Below are 27,035 nucleotides of genomic sequence, written 5' to 3' on the forward strand. Positions count from 1 at the left end.
TTAATAAGCCTTTATCCATGCTCAAATGGTGCTGCAGCTCCATTTCTGATGCTAAAAATACCTGACATGAGATTTTCTGATTCAGTCTTAACTTATAGGCCATGCTGCTTATTTCTGCTCTCGCATATTTAAAAAGTCAGGGACGATACACAAGAAAGCTTTTTTTTCTGTGTACACAAAGCCTCCGTTTCCTTTCACATTCCAATCAAAGCCAATGGAAGCTGGGTGCAGAGGGATTGCAGGATCAGGATTTTAGTAGTCTGAACATGTTCTGACTCTCTTCAGCTCTTCGAAGAGCAAAACAAAAACATTGTGATTGGGCCACACAGGAACATGCTCACAAGCCTTTGTTCAAATTTCTGAATTAGGGAAATACCTGATGAGTTTTACCATGGACAAACTTTAACTAATGCAGTGTCCATTAAAAACCTAATCAAATTCTTTCTAGGCAGCTACCATGAATATTGCCATAGCTGGGTATAAAATAGGAACAGGAATTGTGTTTAACTCCCATCCCTTCCGACTGATGCTTCATCTACATTTTTCTTAGTTAGATTACCAAAAACTCAAATTCATTTTTTTCTTGTACTTCAAAAGGTAAAAGACCAAAAGCACCCCAGAGACCAGTGCACAACTCCTTTATTCAAATGTATTCTGACATGAATTTTACATGTTTGTACTAGGCCTTTAGAATTATTGCCTACTATTACTGGGTGTATCTACATGTGCAATTAATGTCCCTTGATTTTCTTTGCAGAAAATTCAGGAACATTAAACTACACCCCTGCACACATGTTAAAGTGTGCCCGCTGGAAGTACATTTGCTCCCAATGGAAGCAGTTAACTCCAGGGCTGCTCCTGCCCTGGTCTGCCCCACTTTAGCAACCAGGAGGAGCTCCAGACTCCCCCAGGTGCCAAGCTATGGGTGGCAGGGGGCACAGTGGCTGGTCCCAATTCCCACATGGCCAGAAGAGCTGTCCTGGCAGCCAGGACTGCTGCATCCCAGCCACATGGAGATCAGCAGCCAGGGTTGCTGCAGGACCCAGACTCCACGTGGCTAGGAGAGCTGTCCCAGCAGCTGGGACTGCTGCATCCCAGTCATGTGGAGATTGGGTCCCACAGCAGTCCCAACTGGAGATCGCTATGTGTCTGGGACAGCTCTCCCGGTTCCCGATCCCCATGTGGCAGGGAGACAGCTGCCAGCACAGCTCCCTGCTGCATCGGAGCTTAGGCAAGTAGCAGTATGCCCCTGCTGCCTGAGCTGACTAGGAGCAAATTGCTCCTGGTCAGTGTCTACACATGTGCTACTGTGCAGTAGCTAATGTGCCATTAATCTAGTACCTATATTTCCTGGAACTAGCAAATGATGCATTAGCCTAATTTACTGCACACATGTAGACAGTGACACTTTACTGCACATTAGATTAATGCATCTCATGTGGACACACCAACTGTCCAGAAAATGTGGGACCAAATGCTGGGTAGCTAGGGCTCTACATGAATTCAGTGGGAGTCGTATATATTCCTTTAGCATTTATAGCAAAAGGGACTTTTGTTCAACCACAAAATTCTATGCACTATCTTGCAATTTCAGTTGATTGCCAGGGTCATTAAGTGATGGTATAGAAGGGCTGGCTTTAAAAAGTACCTGCCTTTGATGCAAGTCTGCTCCAGTCATTATGCCAACTTGGAGGTTTCAAAATCCTACCATAAAAGGCAAACAAGTCTGCAGGTGCAATCAGATCCAGATGCATAAATAAAAATACACCTTCAGGCAACTGTTCTTATGAGAGCTGCAGTTAATTGCACCTGTAAAACTGGATGCTGGTTTTAGAAATCCTGAACCCATTCCTGTGACGTGCCAAAGCTCTTCCATCAGGGTGTTGTGTGCTACCCATTGCAGTGAAACCTATAGGGTGGAATGTATTTAGTAACTTTCAGGGCTAGACCCAGAGCCTTGCTATCAGCCTTGAGCATCTTGTACATTAATATTTGATGCCAAGCCAACTATAAAGCCTTTGGTGGTATAGACAGTAACTAGGTTCTCAGAAACATCATGCTTGAGAATTGCATCACTGCAGTGATTTATAACAATGCATCTTAAAGTCCCAGAAAAAGATTAGGCATTTTAACCAAATACTGTTTAGTTTCCACAGCAGTTGGATGTAGTTTCCAATATTTCTGAGAAAGTAACAGTTTGTTCTAGTGCAAAATATTGCAATTGAGGGACTAAGTCTTTTGAAAACTTGGATCAGAAAAGGAATTAAAATCCCAGAAAACTCATTTACAAGAACAATTACCTATGTGTAAGTGTCAGCTAAGTAAATAACCATCAGAAATATCTAAATAGTATGAGTAATTTCATTCACAATTCAAGTAACCTTAAGTCATTTGAGTTGTGTACCCAGCATATGTTCATAAAATTCCTAGAATAAACAAAGCCACAGAAAAAAAATAGATTTCTTAAATGCCTTTTCTATGTCTAAGCTGCTATGCATTCCCCCAGATAGATAATGGGGAACCTTGCTGTTGTAGAATCTGACCATTTCATGCCTGTTCTCCCTGGACCCCTCATAACACACTTCAGTAAAGTATTGCAGCCAAACCTCAATATATACATATATAGTAATATATGTATATAATATTTAAGCAATGCTGAAATGATTTAATGCCACACGTGCAATGTGCATGCATGCATAAGGTCTTAAGATCTGGCCCTTCATCTTCATTGACTGGTGTTGAAGGTCCTTGGTATGTTTTGACAGCACTATCCCTGATGCTTCTACACAGTTGGGTGCAACATCTTCTCCTGCAGCAGTAGAAAAAATGGTATGAAAAGCTTCATTATGCTTGGAGCACATTTCTGGGCTAGTTGGCAATGCTGTAAAATTATATGAAAAGTAAAGCAAGGATGTAAGGGCTGGAAAGATCCACCACTAAAACATTCTGCTTAGTGATTAGTTAAGAAAAAAAACTCCACCCTTCCTTTCTTCTGTGGGGCTATGTATCTGAGAGACTGAGAGGGGATATTATCTGTTCAAGTTCCACAGCTCTTTACAACATCTAAGTCAGGATTATGACATAGTGCTGGACCTGGTTTTCTGTACATAAGTGCACCTGTTCTCTGCCTCAGTCTGACTCCCTGCCTCTTGTTGCGGTGCGGGTTTAATACTGCTCGTTTAACATCTGTAGTTCACTTCGAACAGTCTTGTTTCTCTCATTAAGTTCTCTATCCTGCAAGGCCTGTGTATGTGCACTCCCATTGACTTTAATTTATGTTAAACCTTGGAGGGCCTGCAGGATTGGACTCCAGGAAAGAGCTGTCTAACTTGTGTCTTGATTTGCTATTTGTGCTCTTTGTAATTGTTATATTGTCAGTTTCATTTTTAAAGCTAATCTTATGGAAAACACACTGTTGACGAATGGTCAGAGAGCTGTGTAGCTGAGTCCTGTTTACAAAGGCCAACATTGTAAAAATAAATTGCTAATTTAGAGAATCTTTGTTTTTTCAGTGCCCAACTCAAAACCTGGTTTTCACAGGCGGCAAGAATACACGGCGTAGTTAATCTGTGAATTTGTACCACCTGTGAAAAAACAGATGCAAGGCATCTTGGTTTGGCACCCAAAGACTAATTTAGCAAACATTGCTCAAAATCTGGCTGTGGTGTTTGTTTCAAATGACTTAGTAAAATACCCAAATCATTGAACTTTGTGTAGGCCAACAAAAAGGGCTCCTTTCAATGACTGCACTGCATGAACTTCTGTAGATTTTAACTTCTCTTACTTTCTAAACAACCAATAATACTTATATACATCAGTCAAGTGTACCTACCACAATGTTTTTTTCAGTTTTAACTGGCTTTTGTAGCACTTCAGTTTACTGTAACATATACTGTAGTTACAATGTAAAATCCACCACCTCACAGCTGATTGTTGCTTTTTCTGAACTACTGTAACGTTTGATGGTAAAATGCGTTTTCTCCTGGTTGATGTGTTGCACATATTATTCATTGTTTACATTTTTTACCTATAGATACCCATAATATCTGCGGAACATCTGACTAGCCACAAATATGTTACACAGATGTAGACATTTTGTCATCAAACAGTAAGTTTCTGATGTGTTGCTTCCACAGTTTTCATACTCTTTTTGTGTAGGCATAACTTGTCTTTTACTGAGACATACTGTTTTTAAAGGAGAATTTTTTTAGAAGTGTTGTAGAAGCTCTTTTGACATGGGTTTCTTTGATACTAACTTCTGTGTGATGGGGGCCATAGCTTTTATGTAGAATTGTTTTTTTGGTTTGTTTGTTTTTTAAACGGCGGATTACAGAAACTGGACAAATATCAGTGATGCAAGTTAGTGGTTTCAGTCCGGTACCTTAGAGGCAGTATTGCCAAACTGCCATATATTTGGCACTTTTGCTGGCACTGCCGGCAGAGAGGCCAGTGGTTAACTACCCTCCTTCCAGAAACATATGAGCCTGTGATTTATAAAACTGACAGACAATCCTGCTTGGTGCTTGCACTGGTAAGGAGATCTGGATCCCCAAGAACAAACTCTGCACCTGCTGCCATGCCCATTCTGCTTGCCTGTTGGATGCTAAGTCAGAGGCTTTGTCCACAGTATAAGAATGATGTTTCACCTTGGGCAACCAGTGTGCCTGCAGACTTCCTGGGTGCCAGTGGCCTTACAGAGGATACAGAGCTCTTTTTGGTCGTCAGGGGGCATGGGATGTAGCAAACTCAGTTCCTTTGTATCTATTATCATCCGCTTACTGGACATAAAAGATACAGCAGTGATTAAGTTTAAATTAATGGCATTCATAATCTAAAGCACACAGAAGACTTTTTTGAGAAGCAAGTCTGTCTCATTAGAAGTGTCTGACTTTGAGATGGTGCCAGGTGTGCTCTAATTGCCGTGCTTTCTTAGCCTCTGGAAGCTTCGGGTCAACATCTGCTCACTCATTTTGGCAGGAGCAGGGAAGAGGAACCCAGTAAGCCCCATATATGCCAGTGAGTCAGCAGTAATTAGACTGTTTCTCCCTGTAGGATTTAAGCACCCATTGAAAGGCTGAATCAGGTGGAGAATCCTGCCATCTCATTAGTTTAGGCTTATTTGTCTGATGCCTTCCACTGCCCTAAAAAGACAGCATAAGCTGGGGAAAAATAACTTGGGAGCCTGCCAGACTTGGTAGGATGGGAATCATATCATACCAGTTTGGAGTGAAATCTTTTATTAATAAATCCAGAATCCAGGGGTTGCCTACCTCTGATATATACCGTGGGCCATAAATAGGGCACCTGGCTAAACTGAGGCTTTCTTCTGAAAGAGCTGTTTAATCACAAAATTTGCAAAATTCTGTAAATGAGAATGAGAGTTTAATTATTAATCTAACTAAGACCTGGATTCTTTGGAGCAGAGACTGCCAAATTATGGTAAGTTATGGGAGGTATTTTTGTGATATAGGTTACAGAAAAGTGAGAGGTCATGTGGAGAATGCAAGTTCAATCTACATTTGCATAATTTGGGGTTGAACTACAATCAGCTTCTCATAATTTAGCGTCTTTCCTTGCAGACAGGCTTTTAGTTGGTTTCACTTGTCTCTGTTTCTGAGATTTTTTTCCCTGCATTTTCGATCCTGAAATCTTAGTTTATATTTATGACATATGAGCTCTCTGTTTTGGTTTAGCCTTATAGAATTTCTCATCCAACTATGCTAGGATAACTTAATAGCTTCTGGAAGGAAATATATGCCTTCACTTCTACCTCTTTCTCCATTACAGAGCTACCATCTACTCTTCAGGTTTAAGTGGAATATAATGTATTGTTTACTCTGTCCTCACAACTGCTTTCATTTATGGTCATACCCTACATATAAATAAATCATAGCTCTGGTGTTTCTGGATAGCCACTTGATTATTAGCTTTCTTCAGCACAGAAAGAAGTTTATTCATGACATCAGTTGATGTTTAAGCCCAAAGTAAGAGAACAACTTGACTTTTATTAGTATACATTTAGGATTGGGAATCCAAAAAAGATGACAAAGCTGGTAGACAAATACAGATTGCCCAAGTGAGGGACTAACAATCGAGGGATGGGGGTGAGGAGGGGAATGCAACTAGGTTACAGGAGATACAAAGTTAGCCATCTAATCCTGGGGGTACCTACTACTTGTACTTACTACTTGTAAATCTTAACCCTAACAGGGTTTATCAGTGCATATATAGTCTGGTCATATTTTTTTAAAAACTCACTAAACTAGCTAAATGTGAACATATAATGAATTCTCCAGGTTAATTGGCAACCGCCAATCCTCCTGGATCATGGTATATGCATGAAGGCCACCCAGACCTTCAATGTATATGCCTGGGCAGGAATTTTTGGAGGAGTGGAGTCTGCCCAGACCTTCCATCCTCCCTTTAGGCCACTAAGACAGAATCCAAAGACCAGACTAAGTCCAGATGTTTGGTGCCTCCATGGCTGTAGTTGTATAAGTGTCTGGGAATTGAACCCAGGTCTCCTGTGTGGTAGACCCAGGTTAATTATAGAGTTCATAAAAGCTATTTCCAATTATGCCCTCCCCTTATTAATTTCCTCACTGCATTCTCTCTAAATCATATATATAATTAATTATTCCTCCCATAGACCATTGCCTCCTGCAATTTAGCATCTCATTTTTATTATCTACAGCTTTCCTATTTCTGTTGTTTTCTTAAAGAGATGATTTCACCATAGCCAAATACGCTATTTAACCTGACAGTGTGGTTATTTATTTGTTAAAATAGAATCATAATTTTCTTCTCATTTGTGGCCAGGGATATAATTTTCATAAGGATGTAAATGACTTTGCAGTCCAAATTCCATTTTCAAAGGGACTTAAGCACTCTGCTTCTCAGCATAATTAATTTGCCAAGTTGCAGCATAGCCTGTTGCTGTTTCTTGTTCTGAAGTTAACACACACAGACCTAACCTGAAGTGCCCTGCTGAGCACTACCTGGCATTAAACAGATGTACCCGTACAGCCCAAATCCCAAAATAATTTATTTAGGCATGTTTCATGTGTCTTATGAAATTAATTGGTGTTTACCAATTGCTGTCATTGAAGAGGATGTGGACTTCAGGTGTTTTTAAAATGTTACCCAAATTCTTGATGCCACCAAACTCAATGTTACTGGCTGCATTTATGTCAGTGGTATCAAGGTATGGTCCTAAGTAAAACCCCAATAACTAATTAGTACTCTGTTAATCCTGAAGCTTTAGTAGCTATAGGGGTGGGGAGGGCCAGGCAGGAAATATGGCTCAATCATGATGGCATTCTATTTTCATAAATAATTTCATCATTACACAATAATGTCTGTAAACCATATCTTTGTTATGAATATATTATTTGGGAAATAGTACTGTTCACATTTGGTATACAAAACTCCATTGGCATAACTAGAGCAGAGGGACTGGGAAAACTGCTGGGGTGCCCAGCCTCATCGCTATGCTGGTACAAAAGTCCTTTTAATTTTGGTGACAGATTCCCCTCGTGCTGAAACTGCAAGACTGTGCCCGTAAGGTAATTAAAGGGAATAAATGAACATGCTAAATTTCTTTCCTTTCTTTTTCCTTTTCTAGATCATACTAAAGAGAAAGAGGACAGTGTGCTTGGGTAGAGGAAAGGACAAGATCATTAGCCATAATGTATATACCGTCAAGAAACACACCGAAACTCCCTCAGCAGTAAGACGTCCACACATTGCATGTTAACAAGAAGAAACAAGAACTTGGAAATCCACTGCACACTGTTGCCTATATACTTTGTACATTGAATTGATATTTGTGCTGAGGTGATCTTATTGTCTAAAACTACAACATTGTCTATCTTTTCTAGCACAGAAGTATGCATATATATATTTAGATATGCATATGTAGTCTATTTCCTACATACTCATGTAAGTCATCTTGAAAAGACAGACTATGATGTAACCATAAATCTATTATGTATTGGTACGTCTGTAGACCAAGATATAATTTTTTTTAAGTAAGTTTATTTCTTTCAAGGTTTACAAATAACAAAGGTGCACCTTGTATTTAAAATTGCCATTATAGATGAGAGCGTGCATGCACAGTAATTTTTGTTTAAGAGTAATATTTTTAATGTAATAGATTGTAAGAAGTGGTAAGAGAGGTATCTGACAGAGATGAATGTGCCAAGCAAAACCACAACTGTGTATATTTTAAAGCACATCAATGGCTTTAAGTACCATGTTGTAAAGGATTCTCATGAAGTGCCATAGACTGTACATCAAATTAGAGTATTATTTCTGCAGTGTTATTTTTCAGAGCCACATTTTTGCTTATTTTGTTAGTACTGATCAGTCAAAGGGCACCATTCTGTTTCAAAACCAAAGTTGTCTCAGAAATGGCCAATTCTACCTTACATAACAGTAGACAGCACAAGAAAGGTATTTTATCGATACAAATTAACTTAACACATACTGGACATATACACATATATAAACTATTTTAAGACATTGTAATGTAATATTTATGCATATTATACCATATAACACGATATACAAAAGGGAAAAGCCATTTCTGAGACACAATAACAAATGTTTGAGGAACTTATTTTGCTTCTATTTATAGCCTCTGTCAAAAGTCAAAAGACTATAAATGCTTTGCAGAGATGGGTTTCACTTTTGCTTAAATGCTTCATCAAAGTCACGCTTCAAAACAGTGACTCTAAACAAAGAAGAAAGAAGCACTGACATCAGCCGCATGACAAACCAAAATATGAAAAAATGGAGATGTTAATTAGTGTAGAAATTGGGTGGGTTAAATACTTGGGTGAGTTTTATATGTGATCTTTTTTTGTTCAGATTAACTGCTTATAGCCTTAGAAAGCCTTTACAAAATAAAATAAAAAAATAGATGTGCATTCAAGTTTTTAAGAATGGATTCATCCAAAGGAATTCCTTTTTGTGGTTTGGATGTTGCAGCTAGTAAAGGATATTTTTGCTCTGTTCAGCAAACTGCTGAAGTGGGGGCCAGGTCACTGGTAGTATAGTGTGGAGTGGAAGAAGTGAGAGTTCAGTTCTAGAACTTTCCATACTTCCAAGTTTACTGCAAGTTTTTATGCTTGAGAGAGATGCTTTCTAGTATAAGAATGATGTGTTGATTTTACTGATTGTACTGTACATCTATTAAAGCCTTAGATTATTACATTACGGGTTAAAACCCATACCAATGTAATTTCAATCGTGTTAAGAAAGTATAGGTGACTTCACATGTTATTGTAGTTACTTACATTATAGAATATTACTTATTTTTCTTGTTAAAAATGTAGTTTTTATTTCTTACATTTATTAGATTGTTTTCATTTTCTATTACCAGTTGAATACCGTTTCAGTTTATAGAATTTTGTTTTATTAGATTTTACTGATGACTTTTTCAAAATACAAAAAAAATAAATAAAAATGTAGGTTTTTTTTCTTCATAACATACTCAGTTTTGAATTTACATGTAGTGTCATATGAGTATTCGTATTGTTAACTAAATGATTTATATTTTACTGATTTAATATTACAATGTAAGAATGTCAGTCATTGTTAGTTCTTGTCTAGTTTTCATTAAAAGAACAAAGATCTTTTATATGGATATCTTATAATTATATAATCATTGCTAAGTAAGAAGTTAAGTTGTTGCTATCGCAACAATCCTGGCAGACAATTGAGTAATATTTTGATGATTTATTTTGTTTGTAATTAGTTATTATAAGAAAATCTAGTTCCTAGATATTAGAATAAAATTTATTTTCTACTGTATCCATTTCAAATGTTAAAATATTGTTTAAATATTTTTTGAAATCCCTGAATATCAGGCCTTGTTATAAATAAGCTGCATAATCAATAGATCAAGGGACTTTTGTTTTGATAATCCAAATACTCAAAGTTTACGTAACAAGAATTATAGTGTGTGTGCAAACTCTTGAGGGTTGATTATGCTGCAGTTTAGCATGTGGGAACGTATAGAGAGAAGGTTGACTTTTTGCACTTCTGTATATAGTCAAAAAAGAGAGAAACCTGTATAATAGTAAGATCTTATTTTGAATAAAAATGTCTATAATTACAAGGAGTTTTGTTAAGGCTAATAAAAATGACAGGCTGAACAAAATTGCTTGCAAAAGTGGCACAGAGTTAGCACTCCATACCCCTTCAAAAAGTTGCTTTGCTTTATGTGGACAGCTTGTAGTTTGCCAGGATTTTTTCAGCTGGAAAGATATGCCATCCTTCCAAGATCTCATGACTGACAAAAACTCCACTGGGTCAAATCTGCCTGAAAATCATTACTAAAATATGTATCTCTCTCTCTCTCTCTCTCTATATATATATATATATAGAGAGAGAGAGAGAGAGAGAGATAAAAATTTAAAAAGCAGGTACTTCAAACCATCAAGGTGAAATCATGGATCAAATATTTCGTACATTATTCAAAAACTACTGCATGTTTAAAGTATCAAAAAAGAACTATATTAAGAATATTATACTATTCAAACCAGTTTGACAATTTCAGTGGTTTATTGTTCACAAAAAAACCTTCAAAACAAATATTGACTTTCACAAAAAGAGTTAAATCATGAACAGGCAAACCAAACAGCACACCGTAGCTGTAGTTGTTATGTGATTATTTTTTATTGCTGTAGTGGTCCTGTTCTTTTAGCAGGTGAAAAAATAAACCTATCAGATTTTACCATTTTAATAGAAAGCACTCAAGAAACCATGTAATTTTATAAGCCAAAGCTGGAAAGAAAAAATGATTAGGCCATTATATTATCTGGCATCTCCAGTATTTATATTGAATAATTAATAACGTTGCACTTACTTGCAACCCTGCAACTTTCATCTGCTGAAAGGACAGATGTGCTTGGTTTTACTATTATGTAATCACAAACTTACTTTTTGCTTGTAGTTGCTCCAAATTATGTACTCTGTCCTGGGCTGCAATTTGTTTTTATGCTTATTTTATTATTACTGCTATAGTTGACCTTGCTGTATGGAAAAATAAAGTGAAATTGCCCTAATAAAACTTCTCTTTCTTAATTATATTTTTCTATCTCAGGTTAAAAATTACATTATTTTGTTTTGTGTGTGTGTGTTTAATGTATTCACACGTTTGTGTCTGAGGGAAAATAATTTAATTGAAAAAGCTAACTGTCTGTATCGTTTTTGTTTTTCTTACGTACTTCATGTTAAATATACAATACATGCCATGAAACACAATTCTACTCTATTATGTCCGAGTCAGGTATTAGCATTCCTTTGCAGACCTATGTTGTGCATTACTGAAAATTAATTTCTCTGGGTTCCTAACTTTATTTACCATGTCATAGATTTTAAATTCCACAAGATAGCATTATGATTCTCTAGTCTTATTTGCTGCACAGTGTAAGCCTAGGAACATCATCCAATAATTTCTGTATGAATTTCATAGCTACTATTTGAGTTGTGGCCTACCACAGGACATCCTGACCTAAAGAATTCTAATGATGGAGAATCCACTACATGTCTGGCAATGCTTATATAATTTGTCCCTTAAAAACTGGAACGTCAATTATTTTGAATTTATCTAGCTTCAGCTTTCAACCTTTGGAACCTTCAGTTGACATACAAGTCACCATAATGTTCAATAAAGCTAAGTCCTAGCTCTATAGCTTGCAAATGCAGTCTTGCAATTTTTTTTCGTACATACAGAAAATATGATAAAAGATGTTAGTAGGAAAATATAGGTAAATGAAACCAGGGAGAGTGAGCTTTCAGTCTAAACACATGGATGTAGAACTAATGTACTGAACTTCAAGGCCCAAGTCTATGCCCCACAGAGAAACAAGACCCACATACTTGCCTCTATTCTATGTGTGTTCAGACCAGGAAATTAGGTATCAAACATTGTTTCAAGGGGTCCTGAGCTCATTCCCCCGCACCACTCTCAGGTTATCTTAGCACTCAGATCCTCCAATAACCTTATTTATATATTGTTTATATGCCAGACTTGTGTGAGCGTGAAACTGGACAGTGTGTAGAGCCTGCTCTCAGCTATGAATAGCATAGTAGTAACATATACATGGCTAAAGAGTAGCACTTACAGCAAGATTTGGATATACTTTAAGACTAGAAGTCATTGTATACTGACTCAGGTCCTCCCATTTCTAGTGGAAGGAGGTAAAACTCTGTAATAACTCAGTTTTACCTTCACCACAGTTAATCAATTCTTCTTCTTTGTTTTAGTGTCCAGGCTCACATTTGAGGTGTGTGTGTATATATATATATAAAAAACTGTTTCTCAAACTTCTTGTGGTTATTTAAAATGAGAAGGTTGTATGCTACCCAAAAATTACTGACAGAGAAGAAACTACGCTATGACATTTTTATCTGGATCTTAATTATCTCAAAGCCTAGGAACATTTGAATCCAGAATTTTGATTCAGGACCATTTTGAATTGTATCATCTGTTCTGCTTACATTTTCAAATGATTGCCATCAAAAGCTGTTACTACTGGTAGTACTCTTTTAGAATTAGCAATCCTTTGGTAGTAACTTTCTTATATCTTTCCCTTTGCATGTTTTTCCACACCAGATTTAACAAATTTTTATCAGCTTTTAGGGCTAAGTACAGACATTCAAAATGCCCAAGGCGGAATCGATCTAAGTTATGTGGTTTTCTAAAGACAGCGTAGTTTTAGATTGGTAGCAAACAGAACATACATTCACTTTTTCATGGGAGTGGGGGGCAAACCTTAGACCAGGTTTTATCACTTTTAAACCAGTCTATATATGCTGAGCTTCTGTTCTGTTGCAGGTATAGATCAGTTTCCAATCACTTACACTGGTAAAAGAATAAAGTTTGTACCTGGCCTAAAAGACAGTATCAGGAGATACTCCTGCAATCACAAAGGCAAGTAAAGCTGAGATGATTTATTATATTCATTGTGACCGCTGTCATTCTTAGTTGGTCAAATCTCTAGAACTGTTACCACAGATGTTATAAAATTATCCTCCAACTCTTGTGCCCTCACTGAAGTGTATTCTGCTAGTAAAAGTGCTGTATTAAGGTATCTAAGTTAGTGTTGCCTCTGTTTTGCTTACTTAGGTATAAACATAAATGTAGCTGGAATTGTCCCAACTGTTTCAGACAAGGAAATCAGAGGCCCGCATGGCTTTAAATCAAATTCATACAAAGCAGAACAGACATAAGAGAAAGGGACTGTTTGAACATTACTATGAATGGGTATATGCTTAGACATGCTTAAAAAGGGGCTAATAGGATTTACAGGCTTCAGCATCCGAATTTGCCACACTGTCTCTGAGAACATAGCGGCAGGTGTTTGCCTATAGGTCCAGAAAAATGAGTTCAAGCATTATTTTAGACTAGTGCCCAAACCTGCCCCTAGTCAACTGAGCCATAAATAAGTTCCTGGTCATTCATGGTGGAGAGTTAAAGATGGCTGGAGGTAGGGAGAGCCACTTTACTGTCTTGTCTGCGGTTGGCTACAGAAACTGGTGTGCCTAAACCACATTAGCCCAAATGGCCTCTAGGTACAGGGGGACTTCCAAGTACTATCCCTAGTCCTTTGTGGGTACAAGAACATCTTGAAGCTCCCTATTTTCTGCTTTGGGGCTCCCAGATAAATAAAACCAATTTAATTGAAACCTATGTGGCTGGCCTTATGTCTCTTCCTTCAAGTTCCCCCCATCTTCCCGCAAGTGCCATATTCTATATGAGAAAAATGAAACTACCTTTCTGGAATAAAAACATGATGAAATGCAGAGCTTGGACCTGATGAGAGCTTACAAGGGAGCAGACAAAGGCAAAGATCTTCCTAGTATTCAGACCCAATTTGCAATTTTGTTCTATGGTATAGTCTTCTGAAAAAGGGTTTCACACCTGTACATTTAAAAAAAACAAACAAACAACAGGTTATTTTGCTAAATAAGATTTTCTGGTTACGGTTGTTTGCCTGCCCTCTATTATTTACTTAAAAATCCTAAAAATCAAGTTTAGAAGAGGGAACAAAGGACATTTTTCATATTCTCAGTATGTACACATGCTATGTGAAGCACTCCTGAAGAGTCCTCATCTGACAGTTCTACCTTAATGTGGTTGATGTTAGAGAGCACAGGTACTGCGAAGTAAATATAAAAAAAAAAATCTTAGGAATTTCTCACTTTGGGCAAATCCCAACTTCCTCCTCTGGGCCCTTCTGTTATGAAGCTCTCATTTTAAAACATAAGTCTTTTCACATTTGCCATATGAGAAGGTAGATGGTGAATAGAATGAGACACAGTCAGGCACAATGTGATCAGACCACTTTATACTTAGACCAGTTACTACATTGAAAACTCACGTGCAGCAACCGTAATAGAAATCAAGGCTGTTCCTGGGTTTTTATGATTAAGGCCCTCTTCCTACAGGCAGACAAATGGAGACAGACAGACTCAGTCACTCGTGCACTTACATTCATGACCCTCAGGAATCTCTTGCTTTTGGGGCAAAGAAAAACCCTAAACTAGAATTTCATTTGTTAGCTGACCAATGCTTGAGCCCAGCTGAAAAGTGAATACCTGCAATCACTGTTACTTAGCCTGCTCCTTAAACAGCTGCTAAATCACAGCCTTTAATGGGACCAGCTGAAGGGATTGTGGTGAATAGCCTCTACCTGCTTGTTAGTAAGGATAAGGTTACCTTTGGCTATTTTTTCATTTTCCTCCATCTCCTACTGCCTTATGATACAGGTGCTCAAGGTAAAAGCAACAGGACAGATCCTATTTTGCCTATTGAGTAGGTAGGTGCAAGTCTACTGCTAAACTGTTAATACAGGCTATGCAGCCCACTGGAAACTTAAGCCATCTAAGTTTTGCTGTTGAATCTGGAAAGGTTGGGTGGAAAAGAATTAAGTACTTGATATCATTCCTAATGGAACTAGTTAGAAATATATCTTTAGTGTGAAAAGGTAGCCTGCTACAGGTAATACAGTATGGCTGTGGACAGATGCTATATTTGTAATACTATATATTCCCTTGTAGCACTTTAAAAAACAAACAAGTGTTAGTGTGCACGCCCTGCCTGTTAAACAATACAAAATTGGTGCAAGTGCTACAGAAATGCTCCTGGATGTAACAGGAGCTGTCCTATAGCACTGTGTGGTACAGTGCCGCATCACATAGGGCTACACAGTTGCTCACCAGTAATCTGCATAAGACCCTCCAAGGTTGGGGAGGGAGGGAGAGCTGCTGCCTCAGTGCCAGCCAGGACTGGGGGGAGAGGGGGAGGGGTAAAGATACATCTCCAGTATGTATTAGATAAAATAGTCAAAACTTGCTGGGAGTGCAAGGTCCAGGTGAAGAAAATCTTCATAGAAGCTTTGCAGAGGCCTCCTAGTACTGCTGGTAACAGTGCAGCATATAGCCAGCTCTGCAACTTGCTCATCATGCAATATTTAGTATTTTTAAAGCTCCAGCCCTTGAAGTCATGTCACTCAATGAGAATCTCAACTCTTAGTGCTCTCATCACCAGGCCACAGGATAAGAATATTGAAGGCCACAGGATACGAAGATAATTGCACTTTCCAGCCTCCACTTGAAGCTGGCCCTGGTACTGGATGGAAACCACCAACTTGTGCATAATATTCATGGCATAAAATCGATAAACAACACTCAGTTTCTGTGCCATTGTGGACAGGGCCTAGCATAAAACTTAGCCCTCCTGGCAGTTTACAATAGCATACATCTCATTAAGTCATCCTCTTTCTGAATTATTTTGTGTTTGGTTTCACAAATCTCCATCTGTTGGCTGACCAGCCTTCAAGTTGAGGGCTGGAGAGTACTTTAAGTAATACCTAGCTCATGGCTATGTGGCTGGGGCACTTCGCTGAAACAACTGGTGCAGGTTCATATCTGCTCCACCCGAACCCCACCCCCATCCTCCCCCACAAGGTGACGGGGATCTAGAACCTAGTTCCCCAAGGAAGTGTGTTACCCACTGTGAAAAAGTAGGCAGGCTCTCCTTGGCCCATTAGTTGTGGCAACAGTTCCAGAATTTACTTGGTCTTATGCATGTGCTAGTGGTGCCCAGGCAGACTATCATCTGCCTGGGCATCACTGCAGCCAAAATGCAGCCTACTGCATACACACAGAAGGAGAGTAGCTGCTTTGAACTCCATGCTTTGGACTGTGCCAAAAATAACAGTTAAGTAGTTGTGTAAGTAAGGGCTACTTAAGCGTCTTCTAAGTCTTAGAAGCATCTTTTAAGTATTAAACAAAACTTATGGGACAAAATCTACTGCCAAAAGCTGCAGATATTGTACATACTACAGTGATAACACTTGAGTACAGTCAAGATTCATCCATTTGTCATCAATAGACTTGACACAAAGAATTTTATCCGACTTTAGACAATGTAAAGAATCTTATCAGAATTTAATCAAAGGTCAGTTTACTAAACCCTTACTTAATTGAACTCTTTTTATATGAATTAATAGATTAAATGAACTTCCACCTGGTCACCAGAGAATGCAAAAAAGCAAAAAGCTATGCTTATATTTATAATAAATGTCTCTGGACTGTAGTGTATGTAAGTTTGTTGTTACAGTCCTCTCTCTTCTTGGTGCTATTTTGTATTATAGCTGATTCATCTAGATGAATATTTTGCATAGCTGAACAGAGGGAATTGTCCTGTGGGTTTGAACTAAGCAAGAGTCTACTGTACAATATAAAATAATATTCTTTATTTCTTTTGTGTCGCTGCAAGGAATCTGGTTATGGTTGTGCTAATTATGAGCATTATGTTGTACACTTGTTCACTGCTTTATGCTGCATGAACACTTGGAGAAAGAACACCAACACAAAGAGGAAAGAAAAACAAATTATAGGAACCTGAGAGGAACATGACACTCAGAAAATGGGTTATTAAAGATAGAAGAAATGGCAAATAAAACAAGGTCATATTTAATTACATTTAAATTGTTATCAAAAAGCAATTACTGTGCTGTATAACTGTCTGCAGCACCGCTTCAGCAGGCCTCCACACATTCCTGTTCCATACTGCTCTGCCACTCAGCATACATACCCTGAAAATAATACAGTCCTTACATTGGTGCTGTGTCAAAATCTGCCCCTGGCTATCCAGTGGCCCTGCTTTCTAAATCAGGTGATAGGTATTTACATACCAGCACTTGCAGCGTATTTGGTGACTTGTAAGACTCATAATTTCTGTGAGCTTCCAGTTTGTAAGCCCCCATGGATCTAACCAAAACAAAGTCCTCGACTTCAGGAAAGCTCACTTTGACAAGCTCAGGAGGTTTGTTGGCAATTACGATCCAAAGGGGAGGGGAGTTCAGAATGAGTGGTTGCTCCTCAAGGGAGCGATTCTGAAAGCACAAGCAATGTCTATCCCATCTCGGAGCAAAGGCAGCAAAAGGGCACAGCAGCCCCCTTGGCTCTGCAGGGAACTTGTGGACCTCCTGCATCTAAAAAGAAAGGCCTATAAAGGATGGAAGATTGGAACCACCTCAAAGGAGGAATATTCTGCATTCACCTGTAGGGAGTGAACCAGGAACGCCAAGGCTGCAACTGAACTCCAACTGGCTATACATATCAAAGACAATAAAAAGTCCTTTTTTTGATATGTGGGGAGCCGGAGGAAAAGCAAGGGCAATATTGGACCTCTGCTAAACTAAATGGGACAACTGACAACCGACACCCAGGAAAAAGCCAACCTGTTTAATGGGTATTTTGCGTTGGCTTTTCACCAGCCACAAGGGACGGCCAGGGTGAGGGAGAATTGTTACCCTACATCAATGCAGACCATGTGAAGGAACACCTTGAGAGGCTGGACACCTTCAAGTCAGCTGGCCCAGACAGTTTACACCCCAGGGTACTTAAGGAGCTGGCAGGCATTATAGCTCAGTCACTGGCACAGATCTTTGAGAACTTGTGGTGGTCAGGTGAGGTGCCCAAAGATTGAAAGAAGGCCAATGTGGTGCCCATCTTCAAGAAGGGGAGGAAAGTAGATCTGGGAAACAACAGGCCCATCAGCCTGACCTCTATCCCAGGGAAGATCTTGGAAAAAATTATCAGAGAGACCATTCTTGACAAACTGGCTGATGGCAACATCCTGAGGGATAGCCAGCTCAGGTGTGTTGCAGGTAGGTCTTACCTGACAAATCTCATCTCCTATGACCAGGTGACATATCACCTGGACAAGGGCGAAGAGACTGATGTCATATATCTTGATTGTAAAAAAGCCTTTGGTCTGGTGTTCCATGATCTCCTCATGGAAAAATTGGCCAACTGCAGCCTTGGCTACATCACAGCCCAATGGCTGGGGAATTGGCTCCAAGGTTGGACCCAGAGAGTGATAATAGATGAAAGTAAATCATTGTGCGCTGTGACCAGTGGGGTTCCCCAAGGCTCTGTCCTCAGGCCTATACTCTTTAACATCTTTATTAATGATGCAGACATTGGTATCAGAAGTGGACCGGCCAAGTTCACAGATGACACCAAACTTTGGGATAAAGCGTCCACACCTGAAGATAGGATGGTGATCTAGGCTGACCTAGACAGGCTCAGAAAATGCATGGATGAAAACCTGATGGTGTTCAACATCAAAAGATGCAAGGTACTCCACCTTAGAAAACCCCCCCTGCAGCACGCTTATACGCCTGGCAGTGCTATGCTTGCTAGCACCACAGCTGAAAGGGACTTAGGGATCACGATTGACCACAAGATGAACATGAGCCACCAATTCAATGTCTCAGCTGGTAAAGCAAGCAAAACTCTGCCTTGCATCCATAGATGCTTCTCAAGCAAATCCCAAGATGTCATCCTCCTACTGTACATGGCCTTGGTGAGGCCTCAGCTGGAGTACTGCATCCAATTCTGGGCTCCACAATTTACAAGGATGTGGAGAAGCTTGAGAGAGTCCAGAGGAGAACCATGCACATGATCAGAGGGCAGAAGAAGAGGCCTTATAATGAGAAGCTGAAAGCCATGGGACTCTTCATCCTGGAAAAGCACAGGTTCAAGGGTGTACATCAGGATCTGGAGAAACGTTTGTTCACCTGAGCGCCACAAGGGACAACAAGTTCAAACAGTCACAAACTCCTCCAAGACTGTTTCAGGCTGGACATAAGGAAGAACTTCTTTACTGTCCGAGCCCCCAAGGCTTGGAACAGGCTGCCGCCAGAGGTGGTGCAAGCACCTACTCTGGACTCCTTTAAGAGATATTTGGACATTTATCTTGCTGGGATCCTTTGATCCCAGCTGACTTCCTGCCCCTGGGGCTGGACTTGATGATCTTCTGAGGTCCCTTCCAGCCCTAATGTCTATGAAATCTATTCAAATCTATGAAATGTATGCAAAGAAATAATCTATGAAATGTATGCAAAGAAATCATTACCTTAAACATAACTTTCTCTTACCAAAAGCCCCTCATTTTCAATAACCTCACTGGGGAGTCAACTACACTACAAGTCTGGAGAACAGCCAGGAGCAAGCATGGAAGTAAGATGGTAAGGAACAAACAGACCAGAGTAGAATAATTAGAGTAGGTACCCATTCCTCATGTAGGGCAGACATTCAGGGAACAAGTTCCACAATTTGCTTAAGGAGGAGGCAAAAGCTTATTTACACCTTCAGTATTTACCTGTTGCTATTTGGACAATAAAAATGGAGAGAAAAATAATTTTCTAGTGACTACGATAGCAAAGGAGAAGACTGAGGCTTTTGATGCACTGCTGTCTCTTTGCAGAGTTATCTGTCAAATCAGTTTCTTGTGGAGACTTGGTATTTTCCCAATGGAATTAGGTTCATTTACCTGGTACTTACCTGGCACAGAGGTGATTAAGCAGCTGGCAGACAATCCCTTCCTCGAGGAATTATATGCACTCCGGTTACCCAAAAATCTCTCTCCCTCTAAAATTGACTCTAATTTAAAGCATGAAGGTAGAGAGCTGAACCACAAACACTTTGCATCACAAAATAAATAGTGCCATGTGTTTTCCACAATTAAGTATGGTTCACACACTATTAAAAGAACTTGCAAAACTGTGCTTAACAGCACCATCTTGTGCCTTTTGTCATAATACTATAATGCTTAATGTCAACTAGTGGCCATGTGGTGAAGAGCATGCCTACATCTTGACTACACACATTGAAGCAGTGGCCTGATATGCCATGCAACTTTAGCCAGCCTGAGTACTCCAGGCTGCTGTTGCTAAATGTGATTACATTGCTTGAATTCAATCAGTATCTCCAAATTAGACCTTCATTAGGTAATCTTTTTGGAGATAAAACTCTGCAGTCCTTCAAAAGCCTTTAGCATTCCAAGCTTTTAAATTAGAGTTAGTCAAGACAAAATGTGCTAACAACTCTTAAAATTGATGTTTAAAATGTTTAAAATAATAATAGTAACAACAACAACAAAAATAAATCCAACTGTTTCCAGGCCTCTGCTGTTCTGATGCTTTAGGAAATGAAGAACTGAAATCCCCTTTAGGAAATGGAACTGCACAGAAAGGGATTACTGCAAAACTGCTTTCTGCTAAGTACAGCTTTCTTTTCCAGTTTGATATGTTCATTATCTCCAATATGAACCCTGTGACTGAGTCGGCACTACCAGAACAGCAGGCACTGGAATGGAAAAGTACTTGTCATATGTAGAAAACAAATAATCACAGTCTTGCCCTTTGCTCTTCAGCTTTATAAATGGAGTTTTAATTTGTCCAGCTTTTCTGATGGTTTATGGGCACAAGGGAGACGACTGTATATACAGGAAAATAAACTGAGAGCAAACTTGATGGGATTATTTATTATCTAGACACTTGCTTTTAATATTGTAATGCATTTGTTATCTAAATATAAATTACCATCTACAACATGTATTGAGTATGATTCTTAAGGTCTTCTAAAGTTAAAAAATAGGTTGCCTATTACAGCCTATTACTAAATGAACTATGTTGCTACTGAAAAACAGTGTAATAATTGTGCATTATATGTTTCAATTCCTAAACATTGTTCTTGTTTTAATTATTTAAAAAATATATTTAACTGCAGAATTATTTTTTTTGTTCTATCTGTATGTCATCTCTCTCTGCAATGATCAAATAAGCTCCAGTAGATGTCAGTGTTGGAATTTGGTGAGATCTAAAAATCTGACCAAACCCTATGCCACACTGAACAGGCAGACAGTGTAACCAGTTCTTAGATAGATCCTAATAAAATAGAAAGGGAATTTAAGGAGGCTTGAAATTGTTAGGGGCTTTCGGAAGAGATGTTGCATCACTAGCCTGAATGTCTGTGTTCTACATAGTGATAAAAAATATCATGACATCTTAGCGACTTCAAGTTTTGATAGCATTTTCTTGCTATTCAGTAGGTATTCAGTAAGTATGTTTGTATGTGCGTGCATGCATGCATGTGCTCCCACCACACACACACTTTCAAGCCATAGTGACAAAGAAAGGTTTGCAATCCTTAATGGCTCAGGAAGTTTTCAAAACCAAAAGCTATACTGATCCTCTAAAACAGTGATTCTCAACCTTTTTATACTCATGGCACTCCTCCTGACTCTCAAGGTATCCCTTATTAGACTCAAGGCACCCACCAGAAAATGCCAGCTCTTAGCTTTTACTCATTTTTTGGACTAAATAAAACAATAGAGCAATTTTACTGTTTTAAGGGGCTCAGAAAACCCACAACAGGCAGAACATTTTTAACATTATAATTTCCTATTTGAAATTTCCAGATTTATCTTGTGAATCATATTTGCACACCTAACTTTAAGCAGAAACCAGGGGCCCCTAAGTGCCGCTTCTCCACTTCACCAGTCTTAGTCCAAAACTCTTTTACTGCAGTCAGAGGAGAACAGAAGTTGGTTCTAAGTGTTTGCTCTCCTCCTCCTTCAATGGACATTGTGATCTGACAGTCTTTGACAGAGCTGGGATTTAATTCCTAATCTCCTGACTCCCAATTCTGACTCTACCCTGAGGAAAACCAAAGTAAACTGGCTCTGTGTGAATGAATACAATGTCCTGGAATCGGAAGTTCTCTAGTTACCTGAAGAAGAGCTAGAGTTTAGCTAAGGCTGTGCACATTTTTTCACTTTGCCCCAGTACAGTGCCTCAACCCTAGTCTAAGGGAATCACTTCTGTACAAAAGCACATGCAATTATGTGGACTGCAGGTCTTAGAAACATCTGGGTTTAGGACTCTGTTAACTGATTGTCCTTAATGCAAATACTGGTTCTTTTCAGTTCTTATTTGATTCTTTGTTGTTTTCCAGTTATTGAACTAGCTACTTGTCAGACTGTGCATTTTTACCTTTCAGCTGTGCTGTACCAGCACAGATCATGCTGTACCTTGGACCAGCTAGTCATTTGTTTTCCTTAATAGCCAAAGGTCTCAATAACAGTGTCAGTAGTACGCTATCGTCAATTTTAGATACCTCAAACAAGCAATTAGTATGTGAGGGGCAAGCTGTTGAATACTGGTCTTAAGCAACTAAAATTTTTAATCAGTTTGAACACATCTTTGATCACAGCCAGGAAGGAAAATCAGAAGTACGCTACACATTTTGTTTGTCAACACTGCTAACAACAACAAAAAATTAAAAATGACTGTGGGCAGGGAATGCTGTTTGATACTTAAATTGTGATGGAGACAGAGTGGCTTGTTTAAATACAGTCTTTCCAGTCTCCTTTAATGCAGGGGATTGTCAGAACTCTCTAACATGTGCACACACTGTGTTCTTCATGCATGATAGGACCTGATCACCATGTAATAAATCATGTAATACTTCACCTCATCACCATTTAAAACAATGTGCACTAAAGAGACTCTCACATCTCATTCTGATCCTGACCCAGCTCCTCTTGAACACTATAGGGACCTTTCCATTTATACCAGTGAAAGCTTATTTAGGTCCAGTGAGGATGTGGAATCGAAGGGGACAAGTCAAGATGATCCGAGTTTAAAATTTCCAGAGCTACTTGAAGTTCCACTGGATTTCATTCTGAACATAACATTTAACAATCAGCGTATGTTATTATTTAATAATCCTCCTTTATGACTATGCTTTTGAAAGCTGGCTGGACCTGAAAATTAGCATAGTGGTTCTCAAGGAGTATTGCAACAAGCCACAGGTGAATAGTGAGGATAAACACGAGAGGTTTGGCAGATTACCCTGGGTATTGCTCTGGCACCAGACAGCATCATACTGAGGTTCTGTGCTGCTCTCTACATGCTCTTGAATAAAAAGCACCATAGCCACTCTAGTGAAGTCCTGAAACAGGGCGTCTCTTCTGAAATGCTATAGTGCTTTTGGTTAAGGACCAACTTGGGTAAAACCAAGCTGACTCAACTACACTGCTCCCACTTCTGGCTACACTACTCCTAGGGGTCACACAGATTAATATGTAGTCAGTAGGGTGGGTTGCAGGGGCAAACAGAATGAGAATTACTGACTTTAGGGAGGGATATTCCACTTTCATGGTAATCATGTGAGTAATGGTGCAGATATTATAGTTATACAACATCATTATGTTTATAAATCTACTTCGTAATTAGGGATGGACGGGACCTATGGAGGTCATCTAATTCAACCACCTGCTCAAAGCAGGATCATCCCCAACTAGGTCATTCCAGCCAGGGCTTTGTCAAGGTGGGCCGTAAAAACCAAGAATGGAGATTCCACTACCTCTCTAGGTAACCTGTTCCAGTGCTTTATCACCCTCCTCATGAGATTTTTTTCTTAATATCCAATTTAAACATCCCTTGCTGCAACTTGAGACCATTGCTCCTTGTTCTGTCATCTGCCACCACTGACAACAGTCTAGCTCCATCCTCTTTTGAACCTCCCTACAGGTAGTTAACAGCTGCTATCAAATCCCCTCTCAATTATCATCTTTTGCAGCCTGCTAAATAAACCCAGTTCCCTCAGCATCTCCTCAGAAGTCACGTGCCTTAGTCCCCAATCTCTCCTGGACTCAGTACTGCAGATGTGACCTCACCACTGCAGAACAGAGTAGAATAATTACTTCCCTCGATGTGCTGGCATACTTTTACTAATGCAGCCCAGTTTGTTGTTAACCTTCTTGGCAACAAGGGCACACTGCTAACTCATATCCAGCTTATTATCCATTGTAACCCTCAGGTCCTTTTCTGCAGAGCTGCTGCTTAGCCAGTCAGTCTCCAGGCTATAGAAGTGCATGGGATTCTTCTGTCCCAACTGCTGGACTTTGCATTTGTCCTTGTTGAACCTCATGAGATTCCTTTTTTTCCAATCTACCAGTTTGTCTAGGTCACTCTGAATCCTAACCCTACCCTCCAGCATATTTATTATTCCTCCCAGCTTGGTGCCACCTGCAAACTTGCTGAGGGTGCACTTCTTCTTTAGAGGTCACTTTTGTCTCGTCTAGGTCACTCTGAATCCTAGCCAGTGTATCTACTACACCCCCAAGCTTGGTGTCATCTGTGAACTTGCTGAGGGTTCACTCCATCCCATCTTCCACATAGTTAATGAAGATATTGAACAAAATCGACCCCAGGACTGATACCTGGGGCACTCTACTTGATGCTGGCTGCAGGTTAGATATTGAGCAATTGGTTACTATCTGACAAGGCTGACACTCCAGCCATATTCTATCCATCTTACAGTCCATTCATTCAACCCAAACTTCCTCAGCTTGCTTGCACATTGTGGGCGATGGTATTAAAAGCCTTGCTAAGGTCAAGATATATTACATCTACTGCTTTCCCTGCATCCACAGATCCAGTTATATCATATAATAGATATATATTTATATCTATTATAATAGAAGGCAATTAGGTTGGTCAGGCATGACTTGCCCTTCGTGAATCCATGCTGAATTACATGCTGACTGTTCCTAATCACCTTCTCCTCCACATGCTTAGAAACGGATTCCTTGAGAACCTGCTTCATGCTTGTTCCAGGGACTGAGGTGAGGCTGAGTGGTCTGTAATTCCCTGGATCCTTCTTCTTCCCTTTCTTAAAGATTTGTATACCTCCATCTTTTCTAGACAGTCCCTGTTATTTTACCACTGAGGGCTGCTCACTTTCTCCCCAAACTGTACTGCTATGCACAGTAGTCTGGGAGCTGACCTTACCTGTGAAGACTGGTGAAGGTTAAAAAAGGTATCAAGTACTTCAGCCTTTTCCTCATCTTCTGTCACAAGGTTGCCTCCCTTGGGGAAAGTGTAAGGGACTCGCACTTTCTCTGACCTTCTTCCTGTTGCTAACATACTTGTAGCAACCTTTTTTGTTCCCCTTCACATCCCTTGCTAACTGCAACTCCAATTGCACTTTGGCCTTCCTGACTTCATCCCTACATGCCCGAGCACTATTCTTATACATCTCCCAAGTTGTTTGTCCAAGCTTCCACTTCTTGAAAGCTTCCTTTTTGTTTAACCTCACTAAAGAGTTCTCTGCTAAGCCACGCTGGCTGCTTGCCACATTTGCTATTCTTTCTGCACATTGGGATGTTTGTTCCTGGGCCCTCAGTAAGGTTTCTTTAAAATACAACCAGCATTCCTGGACTCTTTTTTCCCTCAGACTGGCCTCCCAGGGGATCCTTCCCATCAGTTCCCTGGGGAAGTCAGTCTGCTTTTCTGAAGCCCAGGGTCCTTACTCTGCTGCTCTCCTTTCTTCCTTTTGTCAGAATCCTGAATGCAATCATCTCATGGTCACTTGCTATCCACTTGCCATCCACTTCTACATCTCCCAACAATTCTTCCCTGTTTGTGAGCAGCAGGTCATGAAGAGCAAAGACCCTACTTGGTCTCTCCAACACCTGCACCAGAAAATTCTCTCATTCTCTCCAACACTCTCCAAAAACTTCCTGGATTGCCTGTGCACTTCTGTATTACCTTCCCAGCAGATGTAAGGGTGATTGAATACCCCCATGAGAAGAACCAGGGCCTGTGATCTGGAAACTTTCACTAGTCTGAAGAAAGCCTCATCTACCTCATCCTCCTGGTCTGGTAGTCTATAGCAGACACACACCACAACATCTCCCTTTGGAGCTCGGTGCATGGAGAGCAGTGTTTGGGAGCAGGACAGGTGCAATCTAATCTCTGCACACTCTGCCCTGTGTAAGTGTGTGTGGCGGGGGGGGGGGCAGAGGAGGAGGAGGTGTGGATGTGGTGGAGGGTGTATGGGGTGGGTAGAGGGGGCATATGTTTGTGTGGGGGGGTGCAGCCTGGGAGCTGGGGGAGGCATGAGCAGCAGAGCTCACCCAGTCAGGGACTGCCCCTGCAGGGCTCCACATGGAGGTGTGCCCCACCTGTGTACTCCTGCCCACACCCACGGGCTCCATCCTGAAGCCAGGCCCCAGCCAGAGTGTAGCTTCTGGCAGGGCCATGGGTGAATGGTGCCGCCCGAGTCTGGGAGGACACCAGCTGGTGACTGGGGGGCAGTCCCCCAGTGGAGCCAATTTCAGGGGGGGCACTAGCACACTCCATGCCCTCTTACCAACCAGAGCACTCACTGTCAGGGAGAGCACCAGCGCTCTCAGGGTGGGCATGTGCCCCACCCCCCGTATACCCCCTACACATCACCTATGGGTGGGGCTATTCCCAGTGCATCTACAGCCGGACAGGCATGGATTGTTACTGGGAGGTGAGGGGAGCACAGGTGGCTGCAGCTGCCCTGGGAACAGCCCCACTGGAAGCTGCACGCTGGCTGGGGCCTGGGGCAGTGAGGCTGTTTTGTTCCCCTTGCCTCCAGCTGCAGCTGCTGCTCTTGCTCCTGCTGTGTTTCTCTGGGGGAGGTGAAGGGTGGGGCTTCAGCCAGATGGCTCCTACCCCATGCATGGAGCTCTGCTTCCAGGTGGCCTTTGACCCACACCACCCCCCCTCACAGTGCCAGGCTGGTGGGGTGGGTGGAAGGCAGCTGGAAGCTAGAGCCAGAGCTCCACGCGCCGAGTAGGAACTGCCCAGCTGAAGCTTCTGCCGCCACTCCCGCATCCGCAGCAT

At 40.4% G+C, this 27,035-nt stretch overlaps 1 protein-coding gene across 15 annotated transcripts in view; it reads left to right on the forward strand.

The window, feature by feature from the left end:
* The window catches only part of MBNL1 (muscleblind like splicing regulator 1), a 191,961-nt gene extending 180,884 nt beyond the window's left edge, over nt 1-11,077 (forward strand). For all 15 annotated transcript variants that reach the window (XM_090055243.1, XM_090055232.1, XM_090055234.1 and 12 more), the window contains 2 exons: nt 4,034-4,108; nt 7,625-11,077. In XM_090055243.1, coding sequence (XP_089911369.1) covers nt 4,034-4,090 — 57 coding nt within the window. In that variant the 3' untranslated portion in view covers nt 4,091-4,108; nt 7,625-11,077. The remainder of the gene's footprint in view (nt 1-4,033; nt 4,109-7,624) is intronic.
* The last annotated feature ends 15,958 nt before the right edge of the window (nt 11,078-27,035 follow it).

This window comes from Crocodylus siamensis, chromosome 6, assembly GCF_052110815.1.
Source record: "Crocodylus siamensis isolate JL-2025a chromosome 6, ASM5211081v1, whole genome shotgun sequence".
NCBI lineage: Eukaryota > Metazoa > Chordata > Crocodylia > Crocodylidae > Crocodylus > Crocodylus siamensis.